General features: G+C 37.2%; 1 protein-coding gene across 1 annotated transcript in view; it reads left to right on the top strand.

The window, feature by feature from the left end:
- Nucleotides 1-23424, top strand: part of LOC125234192 — a 35448-nt gene extending 12024 nt beyond the window's left edge. The window contains exon 2 of the mRNA XM_048140400.1: nt 23278-23424. Coding sequence (XP_047996357.1) covers nt 23278-23424 — 147 coding nt within the window. The remainder of the gene's footprint in view (nt 1-23277) is intronic.
- Nucleotides 23425-24498: the final 1074 nt, after the last annotated feature.

The raw sequence follows: 24498 nt of genomic DNA, 5'->3' as shown, positions 1-24498 counted from the left end.
TAAGTACACAGCAAAAAGGAGTAATTTATTTCTATTAATGTAAATGTTATGTATGATGTGTGATGAGGCTTAAACGCCCCTGGGCATCATCAGGCAATCGTGTAGTAGGTAATCAAATCATATTAGGTGCTTCGCTACATATTATAATCATACATTGTTACTATTATTAGGTACTAGCCAACCGGAATTAGTTCGGTAGATAGGTATACGATTAATTCATCTTGTCACACTCAAAGGGCTTGTGTCCTTGATAAGACTTCGGTTCTACATTGTTCTTGTGACAAACATTCCTGAAACGTAGCCCTCGCTATCGCTTCGGCCAATAGAATTGTAATAAGCTAACCACAAAATTAAAATTTTGAAGAAACCCCCGACTGCGACATAGTGGACCGATTTTCATGAAACAAGGCTAAGAACACTCCCGACTAACTCAGTTTTCAAACAAAAAAAACTAAATCGAAATCGGTTCATCCGTTAGGGAGCTACGATGCCACAGACAGACACACACACAGACAGACAGACAAACAGACAGACAGACAAACAGACAGACAGACAGACACACAGACAGACAGACAGACAAACAGACAGACACACACACAGACAGACACGTCAAACTTATAACACCCCGTCGTTTTTGCGTCGGGGGTTAAAAATACAAATATGTAAAAAATTTGAAAAAACTTCCGACATAGTGGACCGATTTTCATCAAACATGGCAAAGAACACTCCCGACTAATTCAGCTTTCAAACAGAAAAAACGAAATCTAAATCGGTTCATCCGTCCGAAAGCTACGGTGCCACAGACAGACACATACAGAGACAGGCAGACACGTCAAACTTATAACGACGGTCGCTTTTGCGTCGGGGGGTAAAATATGTAAATATTATTATAGGACATTCTTACACAGATTGACTGAGGCCCACGGCAGGGGTGGCTCACTCTGCGATTCTATCGCCGCGCTACAAGTACATGCGGGCGGCCGCGAGTTCGCGGCCTAATCAGGGGTGGCTCGCATTCCCACGGAACGCACGTTCGCACTTTCTATTGTTACTATACGTCGCGAGTTTTTTTAAAGGTTCATATGCGATATCCGCGGGTGGAATGTCTAATAATGCTTAGTTAAATAAACATCATGAATAAAATAGGACAATCTTACACTTTCTACTATCGATTAAGTAATTTATGTCCCACGGAAACGTTCAATAAGGCTTGTGACGTTGGGACTTAAACAAAAATAATATAAATACTGTATATATACCTAGAAAGGACCCAAGACTTGAATATAATTGAATAGGTATTAATTTTTTTTAATCCGTAGTCAACCCTATCGTCCGACGCTGCGCACGTGAGGCTCGTTTCTTTGTAATAATTTTGTAGGCATTTAAAAGGCGGCATTTCGTGAACATCAAAGCAGTGGGCCTTCTGTACTTGTACTATTATGTATTCTGTGCCCACGGTAAGCTCAAGAAGGCTTGTGCTGTGGGTACTCAGACAACGATATATATAATATATAAATACTTATATACATAGAAAATATCCATGACTCAGGAACAAATATCTGTGCTCATCACACTAAATGTATAATTTTACTCAATCAAATCAATATTTAGCTAGTTTAAATGGTTCTGCTGCATTTCCAGAAACTAAGATACACGATTAACATGAATCTAGGATTAGTCAAAGGCTAATTGAAACATTTGCCGATCAAACAGTGTTAGTGCTCGACTGAGGCTCACAGTTTGTGTTTCATTTGCACAAACTATGTTTTCTTGGCGTTATAGCTGATCGTAGTTTAAACTATGCACGTGATTTTAACTATAAAACTCCCGTGAGACTCATACATATTTAAAAAAAATATTTTAAGCGGGTTACTCACGTTTTTTTTTTTTTAAATATGTATGCACGTGATATTTAACTTTTTGACAAGCAGAAACGTCTGCGATGACTGCAATCGATGCCTCTAGACCAAGGCAGAAGTTTTTCAATTTAAAATGTAATATTACTTATACGCGTATGTTTTTTTTGAATTTGTAGATGAACGAAACTCCTAAGGGTACTATGTAGGTACTATTCTATAATATAACCGATGACCAGGCAGATGCGACACGACCACTTTTTTAGTACTATTCTGGAGGGACGGATTGGACGTAAGAGAGGTCGAGGAAAGCCCAGACGCAGCTACATGGACCAAATAAAAGAAAAAGTAGGGGCCGTGTCGTGTCAAAGTCACAAAGAGCTGGCACATAAAAGAAAAAGCTGGAAAATACTCCACCGACAAGAGATTAACTCTTAAGTTTATGATGACGATGATGATGATGATGCTTGCCTGCCTGATGATTATATGACACTTTCAATAGAAAACTAGCTCCGGTCCTAACCTGATCCGTTCTGTCCTGTCCTTCTGTACTTGTACTATTTCATATCATTACACAGAATATATAATAGTACAAGTACAGAAGGCTCACTCCTTTGATATTCACAAAATACCGCCATTCTAAATTGTTACCTACATTAACAAACAGACCGCACGCGAGCAGCCGACATTGAATTCTATTGCTCCGCGCGAAGGACGTCACCACTGAATGGGCCGCGAACTGGCGGCCCCCGGCATGTACTTGCAGCGGGGCGATAGAATCGCGGAGTGAGCCGCGCCTGAATAATCAGGATTCCATTTCTATTTGCGCCACTATTCATCGTAGGTATAGGCACTGGTCCCACCGCGAGCTAGTAAACTATAAGCTATCGGCTATAAAAACGAACAAAAGATAATCACTCCCGTGTAAATAAAAGAGACACGGCGATGTTTATAGTTACTCGCCCAGCGGTGAGCTATCAATATCGCCATAAGCATTGATTTGTCTATGGTATGTGCCGAGTCGAGCGACAATTGTCAAGATGACAATCGCATCGAATGCAATGACCTCATTTCAAGAATTACTGACAAATATGTCGAGTTACAAAATATACTCTTTTTTTTCACCAAATCATTGACATAGGTATGTTAAAGGTGGACAATTGTAATTGTAAATGCCTGTATTGTTAAAGTTTATAACTATTTTTATACACAGGTAACATATGTAATTGTTCCTTGTCACATATCACTTGACAATTGTCTTATGACACAATTATTATGTCATTGAATTTTCCGTATACATTTTTAGGCGCCAAAACATATCCCGTGTAAATATGTCATAGTATATGTTATAAATGCGTTTTTGGGGAATAGACTATAGACCTGGGTACGTAGCCGAATGGCACAAACGCTCACGAGTCGAAACGCTCGTTATATCTATCTCTATCGCTCTTCCATATTGGCGCGACAGAGCCAGACTACATTTCGCGGCGTTTCGTTTTCGTTTCGCGTCGCAGAAAGGCCATTCGGCTACGGAACCAGTTCCAGACTGTCTTGGCGTCTATACCGTAAGGGGGTTAAAGACGACACGACCCTGTAAATAACAAATAAAAGTACCTACGGGAGTAGAAAAATAACAAACCTGTTCCTACACGAAACTAAAATGAGTAAAGAATACTTTACCTCCATTTATAAAACTTTTCAGACGTTGATTTAATTTTTCACCCCCGTCGCGTGCAATTTCATATTTTAATAAAGGTACCCTTAAAACACTCTTGAAGCATTTTTATCACTAAGCTACTTTTTTTAAATGCCCAAGAGGTCTTGCCTTTTCCCAGGAAAATATTCTCTGATATGAATCTTGGAAACTAAATAAATTGTGACGCTGAAAATTATGCAAGCAATAATACTGGCCGTTTCTCAGAACAGTTTGGTAAAAAAATAATGACTTAACTCTGGACGCGTTTTTTGAAAGTTTAGGTCCATTGCAGGATATTTATGACTTTTATGTAAGTTACGAACTTTAAATATTTAATTTCAGAAAATAATTAAGTTTTTGTCTCGATCGTCAAGTTCTTTTTTCTTCAAAAGCTTTTTTATTTACCAAGTATTGCATTCTTTGATTTAGTTCAATTTAATTATTGTTTGGTCCACCTCTCCTCTACATAGGCCGTTCTGTGGATAAAATCGTCTGCCAAAATTAGATATTTGCAATTCACAGTTGGCTGTCATGTACTCTCGTATGAGTGTAGTTTGAGTTTGACACGCATAGGTATTTTACATCAACTAACATAAGTATTTTAGGTAACCACGTAATAGCGTTAACTTTTTAATGATAACAATTTTGGATTGTCGATGTTGATAGTAGTCCTCATCATTAAGCCCCCTCGAGTAGGGTCCCAGAGGTCACGTCACCTTTGCTTGATGAATAGCGTGTTTTAGACACTTTGTGATTAATAAACGCACTTTTTGTTGCGAATTCGCAACTTTCTGGTCCTAAGTGGGGTCACACATTAATGTCAGCAAAGCGCTGTAACACGGGTAGTGAATAAAATATGTCAAGGGCGAGTTTTTGTTCTCAGTGGCTGTTAAGAGGGTCTCTGAGTATGAGCTTCGGCCCCGCGTACCTCAAAAAGGTCTAGAACATCATAATAGGGATATTGAGACGTCTCTCAACGTTGTGTCGTCACACCTAACGGTGTCAATTCACATACAATTGTCGTGTTTGTTCAATACGCACCAACGAACTATGGAGCAAACGAGGCAAAAGTATACGAATAGCTGGCAATTGTGTTGCCCGTGTCGTGTAACAGCACCTTTACGCATATCGGCCTACTGACAGTTCATATCAGTTATAATGTACAAATTAATCACACATTTTCAAGCGACGTGTCAAGCATGCCCTATTATTCCTGGTTCGTTCGCTCGTGAGCGCCCTCAGTCGCGATAATAATTAGTTGCCGCCACGTACGACATCGACACTGCAGCAGATTTACCCGCAACTCAGCTGTGAAACAGATAAAACGGGAACCACCCAAAAATACGAACACGTCGCGATTTTATTGGGCGTTTTTTTGACCACTGAAAATGCCTTCTTAAACTGCCTATTTAATTTTCATTTTTTTGGTAGTACCTGAATTAGTTACACCTACAGCAAGTAGCACTGCACTATATTCTCGATTGTTACTATGTTTTAAATAAGTACGAGTAGAGTAGATATATTTCAGTGCCTTATCAATAAGTTCAAAGTTACTCCAATAGATATGGAGCGAACTATAAACTGCTTCTTAAAATTGAATTGAGAAGAACCGAAAGAGAACCAAGGTTGTAGACATAACTCAGGGAGTGAATAAACTGAAATGAAAATATTCTTGAATAGCGTTGGCGATCACGAAACGATAGATGAGTGGTGCTAAACCGTTCGATGTTAAGATCTCTCTCCAACACACCTAATATCACGCTTAATACAGCGTCACATCACAATTGCTTACGTTTCGTAAGCGTATCGAAGGTACCCAAGTAACATTTTAGTGCTATAATTTTGGTTTTCGACGCCAAAAGCTACTATAGATGTCGTATAAAGGTTTTCGGCGTGACCGCTTGTCGTATAAAAGCCTCCAGTAACACCTTTTAGCTCTATAAGCTTATACCGCTAAAAGGTGTTATTAGGAAGTGATGTAAACGTTTATATCACCATTTTATAGACCCGCTATAGGCCTGGTCTATAACAGGATCAAATATGACTACTATAGATCTATATTATTGTATAATAGTGTTAGGAATCACTGCTATGCAATCAATTTGCGCTATTAAGGTTCCCGACAAGCCGCTATAGTTGTTGCGTTATACAGCTAAAAGGTGTTATTAGGAAGTGATGTAAACGTTTATATCACCATTTTATAGAGCCGCTATAGGCCTGGTCTATAACAGGATCAAATATGACTACTATAGAACAATATTATTATATAATGGTGTTAGAAATCACTGTTATGCAATCAATTTGCGATATTAAGGTTCCCGACAAGCCGCTATAGTTGTTGGGTTATACAGCTAAAAGGTGTTATTAGGAAGTGATGTAAACGTTTATATCACCATTTTATAGAGCCGCTATAGGCCTGGTCTATAACAGGATCAAATATGACTACTATATAACAATATTATTATATAATGGTGTTAGAAATCACTGTTATGCAATCAATTTGCGCTATTAAGGTTCCCGACAAGCCACTATAGTTGTTGCGTTATACAGCTAAAAGGTGTTATTAGGAAGTGATGTAAACGTTTATATCACCATTTTATAGAGCCGCTATAGGCTTGGTGTATAACAGGATCAAATATGACTACTATAGAACAATATTATTATATAATGGTGTTAGAAATCACTGTTATGCAATCAATTTACGCTATTAAGGTTCCCGACAAGCCGCTATAGTTGTTGTGTTATACAGCTAAAAGGTGTTATTAGGAAGTGATGTAAACGTTTATATCACCATTTTATACAGCCGCTATAGGCCTGGTCTATAACAGGATCAAATAACCTACTAAAGAACAATATTATTGTATAATAGTATTAGGAATCACTGTTATGCTATCAATTTGCGCTATTAAGGTTTCCAACAAGCCGCTTATAGTATTTTTAGTAGTCGTATTTTAACAGGAATTAAAACCTAACTATACCACTATTTTGGGATATAGTGGCTTTGGAAAACACTGCTACAGTATTTAACACTGTAGTAGTGATATGAATACCATTATAGAGCTATTTTGCTGTATAATGAAGTTTTCAGGATACGTTTATATAGCTTTGAAAAGCGTTAATAGTCGTTTTCTAATGCCTTTTATATCTCATCGCCGTATACGTCACAATTACTCTTTTATATCACAGAACTGTGGAATAATGGTTTCGGTATCTCTTTTAAAACACAATAGCGTTATAGCTGAGTTTACTATATGTTTTATAAAAAAAAACTGTTTAGAAGATCTGTCTATAGTAAAACATTGAAAACAAGTATTGTTTTCTATATAAAGAACTTATAAGTTAAACTGGATCATAGTTAAAGTCTCATGCAACCCTAATTGAATCCACAATGGCGGGCTTATGGCAGTGAATGCGTATGATAAGTGACATAGTCGAACTATAAAACCGTATGTTTTACTTCTTGGATCCATAGTAGAAACTATGGTGCCAATAATTTTATTGTATTAAATTATATTTATTTATTTTATTCAAAACAGGTATAAATCGAGGGCGCACTCAAAATACTCCATTAAACTAATATTCTTTTAACGGTAAAATTTCCATCGCATACCTTTTTGCAGTAATGATGGAATTATACGAAATCCAAATTATTTTGATTGACACTAAACTTCACAAGTTCACACGCCACTTTTCATAAAGTTCCTCGTTTAGAACAGTTTTTGTTAAATATTACACACATTAAATTATTTTAGAAATTTCATTCATTCGCATTAAAAGGGACGGCAACTGCTATTACAGAACAAAAAAACCTGTATAACGGAATCTCAAATGCTACTATAGCATAAATTGATACTATAATAGCGTTACTGTGTCCTCTATGTCAACAAATTAGCACAATAGTCATCATCATACCACCATTATAGACCTTAAACGTCACGGATGATACTGCTATAGCCCTATTATATCACTAAATGGCTGCATAATTGCGCCAAATCGGCTCTACAGTACCAATATAGACTATTTATAGGACCATTTAATGTGATTTAATTTGGTGCTCTCGACCACTATAGGACCAGAAATTGTTACTTGGGTAGGTCTCCCAGTCGCTCTTTTATTGGGTAATGTCTAAGCTCCAACTTCCCCGTCTGCCAGCGCGTCTATCGTATGACTATTTGGACCTTCGGCCCTACGCCGAGCTCAGACTTCGGCCTTCGTTGAGTTTCGAACCTTTCACACGTTAAAGCAAGATTGCGTTTGCGTCAACGATTGTCACTTATGCCGGCAGATGACAAAAAACGCGAGATTTCCAAACCAGTGCGAACGCGTACCGCCGAGAAACGCCGGCGTGACCCCAATAGTGAAACATTTCCAACAATTTTCTGTAACAACGGTAGTTGACGATAATTCTGTAAAAGAAATCATTCTTTGGTCGCATGCCAGCGTTAGCTGACTTGAGGAAAAATTTTGCGATGCAGCCGTTTATTTCTTCGTTATTACTTAATCTCACAAAGAATGAGTTTTCATTTTACCGAAGCAATTATTTTCAGTGCAGCGTTGTTTTAAGAAGCATACATAGAGTAAGGATGATAAAGAACTTTAAACTGAAAACACTGTTCTATTAAGCGATGAAATTAAAATAAATAGGACAAAATAAAGCTAAAAGCAGCATACTCTTAAAAGATGTTAAAAATAAACAAGCTTTAGAGGAATACAAACATAATGTATTTGTGAAGATTTAATTTAATCCTCTTATAATGGCTTATAAGAGGATTAAATTAAATCTTCACAAATACATTATGTCGGTGGCCCGACCGGTAGGTACTTACATAGTTAATTATAGTAAAACTAGCTTTTGCCAGCGGCTTCGCTGGCTTTAGAAAGAGACAAAAAGTAGCCTATGTCACTCTCCATCCCTTCACATATCTCCACTTAAAAAATCACGTCAATTAATCGCTCCGTTTTGCCGTGAAAGACGGACAAACAGACACACACACTTTCCTATTTATAATATTAGTATGGATTAAGGATTAATGTTTTCTAAAGTTATTTTTATCACGGGCTGAAAGCTTGTATACGGCCAGAAAAAAAAAAACCGTAGCGTTCTTTTGTTTTCTGCTGTACGAGTATAAAGGAATTTGAATTACAACTTTGAAAATTGAAAAAATACATCGTACCTATAAGATTTTTTTCCAAATATTCATAGGCACCAGTTTGCTATCACAACCATATTGTAATAATCCTACTTTTCAGTAATATATGAAGATATTATTATATGTATAAATACATTATTATACAATGCTTCTCAGTAGCGACATAATTCAAATAAGTTTATTATATCATATCAGTATAAGTTCGAATTTGTTTGCCTGTCATTTAAATCCCTTTATCGAATTACCAAATGTGACCGAACCCTGTTTGTGCTCGAGTCACAGGTGCCAGGGGTGCTCATTGGGGAATTAAAGGCAATTTCCGCGACAAGATAAATACTAACTTACATGTAGCGTTTAATTACCTATTACTCCGCGTTCAGTTTGTGCACGTTATAAATAATGTTTCCTTTATATTACACTCATAACATAACTAACATATTTTTGTTATAAGCTAAAATAGATATCATACATGAAAGAAAAAACAAGGCCCACTGGTGGCTGAGCCCGGAATCAAACCCTTACCACTAGACCACCCGCCCGCCAAAAAATAAAATATTTAATAAAATAATTTGATTTGTTCCCTAGTTGTATGTTTTTGTTAGTTACAAATATTTTATTTAGATTTTTTTTATTTAGAATTTTCTTAAATTTTATGATGGAAATTATAATCTTTTTTTTTGGAATCCGCTTTTATTTCGCCGCCCCTGAAACGTTGGAGGTCAGTTTAATATGTAGTCATACGCGATTATGTCCCGATTATAAAATGAATTATGTGTAATAATCGTGAAAGTTTGAATCAGCGCTTTTATTTGTTGAAATGTAAGTACGGAGAGCTTTTGTTGATTTTTAAATTTACATATTTTGTGCGAACAAATTCTTGTTTCCACGAAGGTTCTGTTTCTGTCTTAAACCAGCCGAACGCTTCGGTTGTGCCTTATTGTCGCAACTGTATTTTTAGTAGTGCAAAAAAACAGTATTAGGACGGTAGTACTAAGTACTTACAGTGATCGGAACTATACCGGGTGGGGTGGGCCCTGTAACAAAAGAAAAAAAATAACTGTAGGCTATACTCGTCGATCCTTAAACTGACCAACATTTGTTCAGCGACTTTAAAAAATTATGCAGTCTTAATTTTTAGGGTTCCGTACCAAAAAGGTACAAAAGGAACCCTTATGGTGCGACTCTGTCTGTTTTTATTTTCATACAAAATAAATATTAGCTTCAATGTACACCATCTTTCCCATCACGGAACAATGGTATTCCGGACCTTTGGGAGGCGTGCGCGGGGCCGAAGCCAACGCGTAGAGGCCCTTTCGACACTTTAATGAAATGTAAGGGGTACACCGAGCGGATGTTGCCCTTGCCCGTGTCATGGGACATACGCAGAGGCAACACCCGCCAGGGTGTAAGGATTATTTGAGAGTTAATGGAATTTAAAATGAACGGGTCTATTTTGATGAAAGTGATGGACTAAATACTGGGCTATGGATAAAAAACCGGACGCCTGCCTAATAAAACGGTAGGTATCCAATTTCATTTCCGGCAGACTGTGACTCGTCCCCACAAGATGGGCCCCCACAAAAAGCGACATCCAAGATGGCTCAAGGGCAACACCGGTGTGAGAACTCAAGGGTATCGAGAGGTGTACACCGCTTTCTGCCCAGTGGCTGTTAAGCCACTGTACCAACTCGCGTCTTATGCAAATTTTCACTTCCACCCCTGGGGCATGTAGGCTGGAGAGTCCCAAAGGTACAAAAGGAACCCTTATGGTGCGACTCTGTCTGTTTTTATTTTCATACAAAATAAATATTAGCTTCAATGTACACCATTATTGTTATTAAAATAATAAAAAACAAACATTATTGATTATTGTTGTCATTGACGTTGTCTGTCACGATCTAGGCTTAACAAAATTCGCAATACATTACCTAATACAGTAGTAAACACTTTGACATATGAAAATACAAATTATTTTTAAAAGTCGCTGAACAAATGTTGATCAGTTTAAGGGCACAGTTTAATTTTTTGCTTTTGTTTAAGGCCCAGAACAATACCAAAAAACAAATCCAAACTTTCGGTTCCAATTTCGGCAAAAAAAATGCGATTTATGTAGGTTATATTCGGGCTTAGATTAAAACCAAATACAGAAAGATAAGTCATGACAGCATCTGGCCTGATGGATGATATCCCGGACAGCTGTGACTGACAGAAGCACTGACTGTGTATTTTTATTTTTTTACCTACCTACACAAACTAAATCAAAATAATTTTCCCCTCACTAGCTCGGAAACACGTGTTTTGTCCTTTAATACCAGCGGGTAAAAACGCATTTTATCTATCTAGTGGGTAAAGTAATTTGACCTTGAATAAAGTCAAATTAACTGCTTTAAAATTGATAAAAGTAAGTGAAACTAGTAATACAGATGATTTACCACCTGTAGAACTGGAAGCAGTAATAAACGCACTTTTTGCGTTGTAGTTTCCTCGCTATAGTGAGGGGAAAAGTTTTGTGTTAAGTACACTGCGGGTGCAAATGTATTTTACTTCTCGTGCGTTAAAAAACTCGCAAGTTCAGGATTCTATTCTCGAACGGTTCCACTATAGAATCCTTTCGCTTGCTCGGTTTGCAATTCCACACTCGGCGTTAAAATACAACTTTGCCTCCTTGTATAACAAATAACTATTATTTGGGTTTGTTAAGAATCGTTTAAAAACCCCAACTTTTTAATCCTTTATTTTATATTCATTTTTTATTATTCAGTAATTTTCATTTAATAGTTTTAATTAATTTAGAATAACGGTAAAATAATATATTCAATTTGCATATTTTTTAATTCAAATATTCGATATTGTATTGATTCAAGTTGACATTACGCATTTTATAAATCATTTGTATTATTTTTAATTCATTAGCATTGTATATTTGTTAAATAAAATATCAATATTGTTTAAAATCACATATGTAATTCAAGTTTCTATATTCAAATTTTACCTATGGCAATGTTTAAATTCAAATTTGACAACTTTTTAGAGCTTTCAAAAACTTACGGTTGTTCCGCTCTCCAACGACACTGTACCACTTTTCTTTGTCTTCCACAATTTGGATTAAACCAGCACAAACTGCAGTCCGCTTATTATTTCACCACCACTACGAAGACCTGAGACCAGCGAAGATTTTACAGGGTTAGTTAAGTAATAGTGCACTACGATAGTGATATCAACATCATCATCATCATCATGTCAGCCCTTATCGCCCACTGCTGACCATAGGCCTCTCTTCCAGTACGCCATGTATCCCGGGCCTGGCCCCGTAGCCGAATGGCATTTCTCCGACGCCAAACGAAAGCGATACGCCGCTGGCTCTGTCGCGCCAATACGCAAGCGCGATAGAGATAGATATCTACTAGCGCTTCGTTTCGTGAGCGATTGTGCCATTCGGCTAGCCACCCAGAGCTAGTCTCATCCAGTGTTGCCCCTCAATTTTGCGGATGTCGTCCACCCAACGGATGCCAAGCGCTTCTTAGATCTGTAAGCGGCCACCATTCCGTTAACATTTTCCATTGATAGTGATAGCCAAGCTAATGCCATTTGTGTAAGACGTTTTTCAGTACAAATGGCCCTTCGAAGTTTTGAAAGAGGCACATAATTAACTACTTCCAGCTAGTGCGTAAACTAGCACCATGTATACTGAAATAGTACATTACGATACAAGTGCGGAAAAGAGGAAGTTTGAATTTCCTTTTCGCACTTGTATCTTACCAGTACAGATGGCCCTCCGAAATTTAGACTTTACAAGAAATGAACCGCTTCTCGCACTAGTGCGTAAAAAAGCGAAGCGAAGCGCTCACGAAACGAAACGCTCGTAGATATCTATCTCTATCGAGACTATCTTTCGAGGGGTTTCGTTTTCGTTTCGCGTCGCAGAAATGCCATTCGGCTCTGGGTGGCTAGCCGAATGGCACAAACGCTCACGAAACGCTCACGAAACGAAGCGCTAGTAGATATCTATCTCTATCGCGCTTGCGTATTGGCGCGACAGAGCCAGCGGCGTATCGCTTTCGTTTGGCGTCGGAGAAATGCCATTCGGCTACGGGGCGGTACCTGTAGAAATTAAGTATTTGAAGCTATTATCGAAAACAATATACATAGCAGGTATATTTGGATATAAGCAAGTGCGAAAAGAGTATCACTTTTTAAGAGAACTTCAAACGAGTTATTTTTATTTATCGCCGCTTGTTTTCAATTTCCTTTTTTCCTTGTATCAAACTGATATTCTATTCTGTCTTCTTTCGTTTCTTTGGATCGGTAGGTGGGCAGTTCTCAGGAGGCGCGTTTTTACGTGTCCGGGGCAAAAAACGGCAGAACGGACTGTTCTAAAAATCTGAATTAATTCAGGCATAATCTTTAGCCTCTGTTCTGTTTGGTACACTATCAAATTATTTATTTATTATTTGTATAATATAAGTAATAAAATATTAAATGCGAAAAATGACCTTCGGTGGACGTGTCCCGCACCCAGAATTTGCAAAACAAAAAATCATAACTCAAGATGGAGTTGTTGATCGTAGTTGTTATAGATATTCACGCATAAAGTATTAGTTTACCTATCATATTTTCTATATAAAAATAATATGTTAGCTAAACTCATCGAGTAAAGACAAATTTACGATGTGTCTCGGGCTAGTGACTGATTTCGGCGTCATTTGCTAAACAAGACAGTACTCTTACAAATTAGTAGATCAGGCACAAATATAGTAAGTTTTAACTATGTTTCAACCATTCAGTGTAGAGGAGATGCAGTACCGTTTTATAAAGGGAACTTTTAAAGGTTTCTCAGTCATTCGGTGGGTTTGGTCCCATGTTTTTTAAGATTCGGTGGTTCAATATACTCCCACAGTTTTAGTGCATTTGTCGTTATGTAAGGTACTAATAAATCCTTGAACGTATGTTATTACGTCATTATGACATCTCCTCTGTATCATGCATGCTATTGCAGTTATCTCCAAAAAAGCGATAAAATTTGATATCAGTGGAGTTGATTTCCGTGGATATCAAAAAAAGTGACCACCGACTTCTATTGCCACGTTGTAAACTAGTTTATTGTGCATTATTTTCTAACATTTAATACTTAAATAGTAGGATATACTTTGTAAAAACATAAAACTATGTTTGTAAGCAAATTAAGCCATACTATGGGTACAAAATCACTACTCGATAATGACTAGTCTATTAACATGTCAAAATTAGTATATCACCTGTCATCGAATTAAAATGAAAAATATCAATAAATTGAATAATAAGTTATACATAAAGATGAAAATGTGGAATAATGTGTAAAAAATTGAATTCGGTGGTGCCAATTGATTACAATGCTCATACATAATTTCGGTGATTTTAAAATGTCAGATTTCTTACAAACTACATATAAGGTTCTAATGGAGGCCTCCACCACCAATATTTTTTTATATTTAGGCTAGATTTTAGTAAATAGACTGACTTATCAAAAAAGTAGAAAATAAAAATCAGCACCGAAATCAGGCACCGAGCGTCATCTCATCTCTGAGAATCGCCCAGGTATCTTTCGAATTCGGAAAACTTAAAAAGCACAAACTTCATTGTAAACTACAAAATGTTTTTCATTGCATGCATCCTGCATTTGCCAAAACAACTTTTGAAGTCGAAATATATTTCAGCCTGTAAATATTTCTTGGAAAGAAGGTAAGTGTCTCGAAGATTATTCCTTTAGCCAGTTAGTGATAAATACCTCTCGGAAGGAAGGAAAGTGTCGAAGACTTCCCATCGCTCAACCCCTGATCTGCCCGCCTTTGCGATGTGCTCTTTGAGGCCGGGTTTTCCTAGTATTTTTACAAAGTCATAATATTTGTTCAAATTACATCTAAAGCCAAGATGGGCTGGGTCAACCTGTTACAGTTAGAATGAGAACTAAGCAATCTCTCGAAACAAGACTGCAAAAAACGAAATAAGTATTTCCTTTCTTTGATTGTCTGTATCAATATTAGTGAAAACAACAGTAAAGCTTAGGTAACAGAGGTGGTCCATTTTGAAAAAAAAAATTCTAATAAAATTAGAACAAATTATTACGGGTAAAATTGGAATCACATAAAATAAAACCAAGTTGTGTCTCCTATCTAGATATTGACAAATCATAACAAGAAAAAAGTTTTTAAACAAAAATCACTTTTCAACAAAAGATCTCCATCATTAATTGTTGATGTTCAAATGTTCACAAAAGCTTACGAAATATCTCAAAATGAAAGGTTTTTACCTTCTTTTTTTTATGAAATAGGCAGCAAATGAGCAGAGCCGCCTGATGGTAAGCAGTCATCGCCGCCCATAGACATAAGCAACATCAGGGGAGCCACCTATGCGTTGCCGACCTTTGAGAACCCTAAAAATACCTGCTTCTTGAAGAACCCCATATCACGCGCAAGGGGAAGCTAGCTTGTTCCACAACTTGCATGTTCTGGTTCTGGGCAAAAACTGAGCGAGAGGCCCTTTTGTTCTTGGTTTGCCATTGCCACGTGTCCCGAAAGTGAGGATGAACTTTGTTTCTTTGGCGGGAGGTGCGGTGATAAGTCATGTTTTAATTTCGTTTCGAACCACTCGTTTCGAACTTCCTTGTTTTGGCACTTGTATAGTAAAGTACTATTAAAAATGTCTTATGAGAAGTTTTTAGAAATTACATTGCTGAAGTTGAATTTACATCCAATTTCGTATATCGAGCGTATTGTAATGAAACTCGTGAGATCTCGTAAGCCGTGTAAATCAGCCCTAAACGGCCCTTTTTCTCAATAGCATCCACCCCCGGCACCCACGCCCTTACGCATCTCTGCATTTTCCTCTTAACAACAATAGGTAATCTTATAACAAATCTGACTACCTAAATAAAAATAAATAATATAAGATTTACAAGAAAACCCCGCTACTTGCCCATAATTGATACGCTCACGTTTTTCTTTCGTTTATTTTGTGTATAAGTGCTTAGTTTAAGTGGATATTTGTAGTAGTTTATTAAGGCAGTAATAACTCTTCTTGCGCACTTCACGCCGCGCGGTGTGTCGAAAAACTACCCTCGCAGGCAGCGAGTACATTCGAAACTGGGAAATATTGGGTTGGACAGTCGGGGCCGCGCTTGCGCGCTGTGTTGAAGTGTGACTGTAGTGTTTATGGGTTTATGGGTGTATGGAGAGAAAATATTTACTTTTAATGTAGCAGATGGTTAATGTAGGGATGGACAAGCAACAATAATGGCACCGTCGGAAGATTTAAACACTGTTGAACACGCTGCGCACTCGCGGCGAAGTCGCTGCGCGTCTGCTTCGCTTTCAAATCTCAAGTGTAATAAAGCCCTAAAATATATGCCATCGGCCGGCAACCCCTTTTGTTCCGGCCTATGTACTCTATAGTAATGTACTAATTATCTACATCCATATAATAAGTTTTCTCAGCAGTTCTCGAAAAGTTTGTACAAAAATTAAGGAAAAAGTTAAATTTGTTTTTTTTATTCCTTTTTTGTTACCAAGACTTATTCCATGAATTGAGATTTCAATAAGTTTTATTTGGTCATTAAGGTTCTCTAGTATCTATATTTTCTTAATTATAATAATTATATATCTTACGAAAGTCGACTTATATTACTAAATGTTATGATATTATTATATTATTATATTATTACTAAATGTTGGTAACAAAATAGGATCAATTAATTTTTTTTGACGTGGCTATGTACAAACTTTTTGAGAACTACTGTTCTACAATATGTATATATAATAAATAAATAAATATTGGGGACACCTTACAGATCGACTTATCCCCAAACTAAGCAAAGCTTGTACTATGGGTGCTAAGCGACGATATACATACGTACTTAAATAGATAAATAAATACGTATATACATAGAAAACATCCATGACTCAGGAACAAATATTTGTGCTCATCACACAAATAAATGCCCTTACCGGGATTCGAACCCAGGACCGCGGCTTAACAGGCAGGATCACTACTGACTGAGCCAGACCGGTCGTCATCGAAGGCGCCCGGCTTAGGACCGCGTGTGTCGGGCTTTGCCCGACACTAAGTTAGAGGGCGCCTTCGGCGCCCGGATTAAGACCGCGTGCGTTGCCCGACACTTTAAGTTAGAGGGAGCCGAATCAACCAGTCATTTGAAACGAAACAAATGACTGATTGATTCTTTCTTGTAAAATAATGTTCTAAATTTAAAAGCTGTAGTAAGTATATGGTAAAATTAACACAGTTAATTTTCTTATTTTTCTTTTACCAACATCACTTTTATGTTCTCACCCCATTACGTCCAATTCTAACCTTCCTCAAGTCTTATATTCTAGTTTAATTCACCCCATCGCCTCTCGGAGTGCCCCTAGAGCACCTAACTAGATTTTACAGCTCACGGCTAGTACTTTATCCGGAGACAAATTTCAATTTATGTCTCAGGTGGGATTTTTACTTTAATCTAAATAAGAGTAAAGTATAGGAAATGTTCTTTAGTGGCATATTCTACTTAGTTATTTTCACTATATCTTGTAAAAAAAACTCGGCGACTCTATCTGTTTGTATCTACGTTTGCGATAAACTCAAAAACTACTTAAGGGATAATCATGCGGTTTTCACCTTTATCTGGTATCACCAGAATAAATCTTTAGGAAGGTTAAAGTATATAATTGACGAAGATTGTGTGTGAATTGATTTAAATATGGCCATATTCGCTAAGCAAGGCGGGATAAAAATCTGAAACTCTGCTCAAGGTGCTCAAGCCGTTTGAGATAATATAGTAACAACACAATATAAATAAATAAATACCTATTAAGTATGAGACATTCTTACACAGATTGACTGAGTTCCACGGTAAGCTCAAGAAGGCTTGTGTTGCAGGTATGTACTCAGACAACGATGTATATAATATACAAATACTTATATACATAGAAAACATCCATGACTCACGAACAAAACATCTTGTGCTCATCACACAAATAAATACACACATACTTATAAGAGGGATTTGTACCGCGGCGTACATGATTAAATTGTATATCTGTGTATTCTGTGTATGTCTACTGAAAAGTCGGCGATGGCATGGTATGTCTAGTTTTTAAGGAAAACTTATTATCCTCGTCCTGCCCATTGTGATTTATAAAGAACACATTCCAATTTTCGGAACTTATACTTGTAAATTCAAAGCCTGGATAGGCAAAAATATATAGTCAAGACAAGAATGCTGCGATATTAGAAAGATTTAAGATGAGAGCCAACTGGAATATTCTTGATCCTTGGAGCGAACGCCTTTGTAGAGGTAAGCAATAAAGTATTTGATTTGACAATGTGGCGACATGACATACTTTTTATGATTATACTATACATCGTGGTCATGAAAAACCCGAAAGATTTTAATTTAACCACGTATTTATGATTAAAGCACGTGTAAATATTGTTATTTCATTCATTTATTTGTTTATAACTAATGTGCGTAGGGATATTAAATACATAATAAACTAATATTCCAATCTAAAATTTGCTCACAAGTCTTCCTCACATACTTTAAATTATCGTGTTCGGTGACAAAAAATAAGAAATACGATATAACAGATACGACACAATTGAGTTTTATAATGTTATATTTTTTATGAATAACGCCATATGTATGTATCGAGGGCAAAATGTCGCGTTTTCATGTCACAAAGTAAATATGATATTTCTCTTCCAACACTTGGTATTAGCATAAATCGGCAATAATATAGACTTTATAGCTTCCCGAAATGGTATTGTGTTACGCGCGTATGATCTCGGCTTATAGTAGTTTTGTTCAAAGGAAAACGAACTGAAGGAATATTATACGTTTTAGTAGGGGAATGGAACAAAGTATAGACGGCATCAAAAAAATCCAAAAAATAAGGCATATCAAGATAAGAAACTTTACAAAGGCCAAGGACGCACTCAGACACGCCAAACAAATAACGTGGAAGTGGGCGGGACACGTTTCACGAATACCGGACCAGCGCTGGACTAAAAATGTGACGTCATGGAAAGGGCCACTAGCCACTAGGAAAACGGGGTAGAGGTAAATCTGTTACTAGATGGGAAGACGAAATAAAAAGTATAGCCGGTCAAAATTGGTTGCAAAATAGCCAAAGATAGAGACGAATGGAAAAATCTGGAGGAGGCCTTCACCTGCGAAGACGGGGTTTTTGCAACATATTAAACTATATAAATTGTTAATTTTTTTAAAGCAAGAAATAACAACAACATACAACATACAATCACGCCTGTATCCCATAAAGGGGTAGATAGAACACATGAAACCAATAAAGCTTCAGTGCCACTCTTGGCAAATAAGGGGTTGAAAGAAAACGAAACTGTGACATTGCAGTGACAGGTTGCCAGCCTCTCGCCTACGCCACAATTTAACCCATATCCCATAGTCGCCTTCTACGACACCCACGGGAAGAAAGGGGGTGGTGAAATTCTTAACCCGTCACCACACAGGCAAGAAATAAAAGGCTATTTTATTTTATATATATATATTTATATAATAGTAGGTTTTCTAAAAATAATTAGGACGCCAAGCCTGGATGATGCCAGTAAAGATGGCAACAACAAACTTCCGCAAGTTTTTACCTCTTAATATATCAAAATACATTGAAAATACGATTATAAATCTATTAGTTTTTACTGCTATCTGATTCAGAATAATAACAACATACAATGTTTTTATTCAACAAATATTTTTTGTCAATGGGTACTCAGTACAATATAAATGCAGATCGTCTATAAATAATAGAATAGATTCGAATTCACGTGACAGGAGGCTGAATAATTGTATGAGAATTGAAAATGCATGCACAACACAGCAGTTAGTATTCCCGTGTTTTAGGATATTCTACATAGTTTTTGTGGAACTCGCGATATGGAATACTAGCCTAGTATCTTGGTATCGGTTTATACTAGGAAATGTATCGCAACAATGTTGTTTTGACGACCGGTCTGGCGCAGTCGGTAGTGACCCTGCCTGCGGCGCCGCGGTCCCGGGTTCGAATCCCGGTAAGGGCATTTATTTGTGTGATGAGCACAGATATTTGTTCCTGAGTCATGGATGTTTTCTATGTATATAAGTATTTATATATTACATATATCGTTGTCTGAGCACCCACAACACAAGCCTTCTTGAGCTTACCGTGGGCCTCAGTCAATCTGTGTAAGAATGTCCTATAAATATTTATTTATTTTATTTATTTATTTAATGTAGTGAACAATATCTGTGTGCGTAGCCGAATGCACAAACGCTCACGATGACATCTCTTTCATAGCTATCTATCTCTATCACTCTTGCGTATTGGCGCGACAGAGACAGACTGCATTATTTCTGCGGCGTATAGGTGGCGTTTCGCATCGCAGAAATGCCATTCGGCTACGGGCCTGAGTGTCTAATAAATCTTGCATAGAGTGACCGATGACTCTGAATTTGCGAATTTTACAATAACAGTACACATCGCTTTTGTGATCATGAAAATGTGTCTCTTTATGATTTTAGAGGCAGAATGTTTTCATGACGGTCCGCACCACATATTACATTTTCCCCTCACTAGCTCGGAAACACGTGTTTTGCCCTTTAATACCAGCGGGTAAAAACGCATTTTATCCACTAGTGGGTAAAGTAATTTGACCTTGAATAAAGTCAAATTAATTGCTTTAAAATTGATAAAAGTAGGTGAATCTAGTAATAAAGATGATTTACCAGCTTTGGAACTACTGGAAGCAGTGATAAACGCATTTTTTGCATTGTAGTTTCCTCGCTATAGTGAGGGGAAAAGTTTTGTGTTACACTCGGGTGCAAATGTATTTTACTTCTCGTGTATTAAAAAACTCGCAAGTTCAGGATTCTATTCTCGAACCACTCGCTTCGCTCGTGGTTCAACTATAGAATCCTTTCACTTGCTCGTTTTTCAATTCCACACTCGGCGTTAAAATACAACTTTGCCCCCTTGTATAACAAATAACTATTTCATCACACTCGCATAGTGCATGTGCTGTTGCACCCAGGCGGAGCGGGTGTGATTGAAAATGAAGATGACCCTCCGAAAGTTCGACTTGACAAAAAATAAACCACTTCTCGCACTAGTGCGAAAAATGCACCATTGGTATTGAAATTGATTTTTTAATACAGTTGCTCAAAAAGTGCCCGTTTTTTGGCTGTTTAGCGTGCGAGAAGTTGTATTTTACGAACTAGTGCGTAAAAAGTATATACGTTCCATTTTACGACTACTTACCGAACTGTTTTCATATTAGTCTAGTTTACTAAGACAGAATAAAACTATAAACATACTATTAAGTGATTAATATTTAAAACGTTAATATTTCATATGTAATTGTTTACTTTTAGTCATACTAAACATAATTTATAAAATGGTTTATACTTTGAAAAATCGGTCATAATGAGTCGTGTAAACAGAACATGATTGGAACGAAACGCGTCTTCTACTATCAAAGTAGAGGCGTCTACCATGTTTTAACTTAATGCACGTTCAAAAAACCTCAATATGTTACGCGATTTGTCATAATTATTTTACGTTATTTGCAATACGTCGGGGCATAAATGGATCGATTAAATTAAAATGTAGTTGTACATTAAACAATCGTCCCAAATCGTAAATGTTTATGTTTTTATGGCACCCAATGAAATAAATTATGTTAGATGAATAGCAAACTCGAAAATATGCACGCAAGTTTAAAAGCTTCAAAAATACGCCTTTGAATTGTCAAATAATCCGTCAATGTCCATGGGAAAATTGATAGTTCGGATTGTTTTATTTCGTTGTAAGTAGTAGTGTTTTTTCGCAACTGTATTAAAAAACGTCGTTCGTCACACGTGCGAGAATGTCATTCTTCTCGCACTTATAACGAAATGTACTATTTCAGTACAGATGGTGTTTTTTTTACGCACTAGTGCGATAAGTGGTTCATTATATGCCAGGTCGAAACTTCGGAGGTCGATCTGTACTGAAAAACGTCGTTCGACACACGTGCGAAAAGGGAATTCGTAACTCGTGTCGATTTAAAACACTCCCTTCGGCCGTGTTTTAATTTATCGCCACTCGTTTCGAACTTCCTTTTTTACGCACTTGTATCGTAATGTACTAATTTGAAGCTATTATCGGAAACAATATACATAGTAGGTAAATTTACACATCATGCACACAGGCACATGTACTATATTGCACCCAGGCGGAGCGGGCGTAATAGAAAAATCGTCCTCCCTATGGAGTTATGAAATTTCTAATACCGTAATAATCTTTTTTTAGGGTTCCGTAGTCAACTAGGAACCCTTATAGTTTCGCCATGTCTGTCTGTCCGTCCGTCCGTCCGCGGATAATCTCAGTAACCGTTAGCACTAGAAAGCTGAAATTTGGTACCAATATGTATATCAATTACGCCGACAAAGTGCAAAAATAAAAAATGGAAAAAAATGTTTTATTAGGGTACCCCCCCTACATGTAAAGTGGGGGCTGATATTTTTTTTCGTTCCAACCCCAACGTGTGATATATTTTTGGATAGGTATTTAAAAATGAATATGGGTTTACTAAGACCATTTTTTGATAATATTAATATTTTTGGAAATAATCGCTCCTAAAGGAAAAAAAAGTGCGTCCCCCCCCCTCTAACTTTTGAACCATATGTTTAAAAAATATGAAAAAAATTACAAACGTAGAACTTTATAAAGACTTTCTAGGAAAATTGTTTTGAACTTGATAGGTTCAGTAGTTTTTGAGAAAAATACGGAAAACTACGGAACCCTACACTGAGCGTGGCCCGACACGCTCTTGGCCGGTTTTTGTCTTTTCGCATATTTTTAGAGTTCCGTACCTCAAAATAGAAAAACGGAACCCTTATAGGATCACTCGTGCGTCTGTACTCTTCGCAACTACTGAACCGATTAACTTGAAATTTGGCACATATTTGTATTAGACAAACGTAACTTTCAAAATAAATATTTCTTTATCATACGGTCACTTTTGGGAGGTAAACGTGTAAATTAAAAATTAAAGTTCTTCCGCCCAACATCGCACAATGTAGGTATTATTGTACAAATTTAGGTACAGTCACCATCAGACATAATGTGACGTTAAAAATAATGAGGAGGCACACTCAAAGGTTATGACAGATGGCGCCACGCTATTAGTCCATACGTGAGAGCGAGAAGGTGATATGTTGTTTTCTCTCTCTCATATATGAATGACAGTGACATGCCTTACCCGAGGGTTAACCCACCATTTTATATGGAATTTGACAGTTGACAGCCCACTAACCCTGAGTCAAGTGGTTGGTGCAAGTGGGCCTAAGTGATATAAAATTGGCAGCACAATCGCCCGGCTGGAAGCTTGAAATAAATGAATTTCATTTTATTTTTATTTTTATATATGTAGGTACTACCATGCAAGTACTGATGTGCTATCAAAAATCAAAATCACTGCTAACTGCCAACTTAGCCCAAATACTTTTCAATCCCAAAGATTTGATATTTACTAAGCATTGACTTCATTTTAGACGCTTGGGCCGTGGGGTCAGGGGCACGGCATTTTCACAGAGCTGGCCAAACACCTGGAGCATATCTTGCCCAGCGCATCGGCATTGCTGTTCAGCGCGGCAATGCCGCCAGCCTTCTGGGCACCCTACCGGCCGGCTCTGGCTTAGGTTCTATTTTTTAATTATAGGGTTTTATTTTAAAGGTAGATTTAGTTTAGCTATAGTTTAATTTATTAGTTCATAGTGTAGTTTTATTTGCGTTAGTTTCATATGTATTTTTAACGTGTTTTTTTTTTATGAGCCGTGTTGTAATAGTTATTTGTTATACAAGGGGGCAAAGTTGTATTTTAACGCCGAGTGTGGAATTGAAAAACGAGCAAGTGAAAGGATTCTATAATTGAACCACGAGCGAAGCGAGTGGTTCGAGAATAGAATCCTGAACTTGCGAGTTTTTTAACACACGAGAAGTAAAATACATTTTGCACCCGAGTGTAACACAAAACTTTTCCCTTCACTATAGCGAGGAAACTATAACGCAAAAAATGCGTTTATCACTGCTTCCAGTAGTTCCACAGGTGGTAAATCTTTCTTTATTACTAGATTCACCTACTTTTATCAATTTTAAAGCAGTTAATTTGACTTTATTCAAGGTCAAATTACTTTACCCACTAGTGGATAAAATGCGTTTTTACCCGCTAGTATTAAAGGACAAAACACGTGTTTCCGAGCTAGTGAGGGGAAAAACAGTTAATACCAAACCAGAAGCCATACGTTACAAGCATCAATAGCGATAGATGGCTGCTTCAAAAATATCACCCTGGCTGTCAATGGGTCATGTCATATATTCCAAAAGCAGCGGAAACAAGCCACGAGATATGTGTTACGTTTCACCAGTATTACGTGTCGGAATATACGCAAGCTTATTTTTTTATTACAAGAACCAAGGACCATATTATACGGGACAGATAAAGCCCATACAAAAAAGCCTACCCCTGAAACGTGTAATTATGTATACGATATAATTATGACGAAAACCGTAGTGATAAATAAATAAATAAATATCGGGGGACATCTTACACAGATCAACCTAGCCTCAAACCACAGTATAATAAAGAGTACTATCGTACAGTATGGCCACTCCCGCTCTCCGCTGAAAATGCCACCCACCCCCTCTCGGTTACCTCACAGTTACCGCCTGTCAAAAACTCGCACAGTCGACCTGTCATATTTCACTCATACAAG

Source organism: Leguminivora glycinivorella, chromosome 15 (genome assembly GCF_023078275.1).
Source record: "Leguminivora glycinivorella isolate SPB_JAAS2020 chromosome 15, LegGlyc_1.1, whole genome shotgun sequence".
In the NCBI taxonomy this organism is placed as follows: Eukaryota; Metazoa; Arthropoda; class Insecta; order Lepidoptera; family Tortricidae; genus Leguminivora; species Leguminivora glycinivorella.
This window is presented reverse-complemented; position numbering and strand designations above follow the sequence as displayed.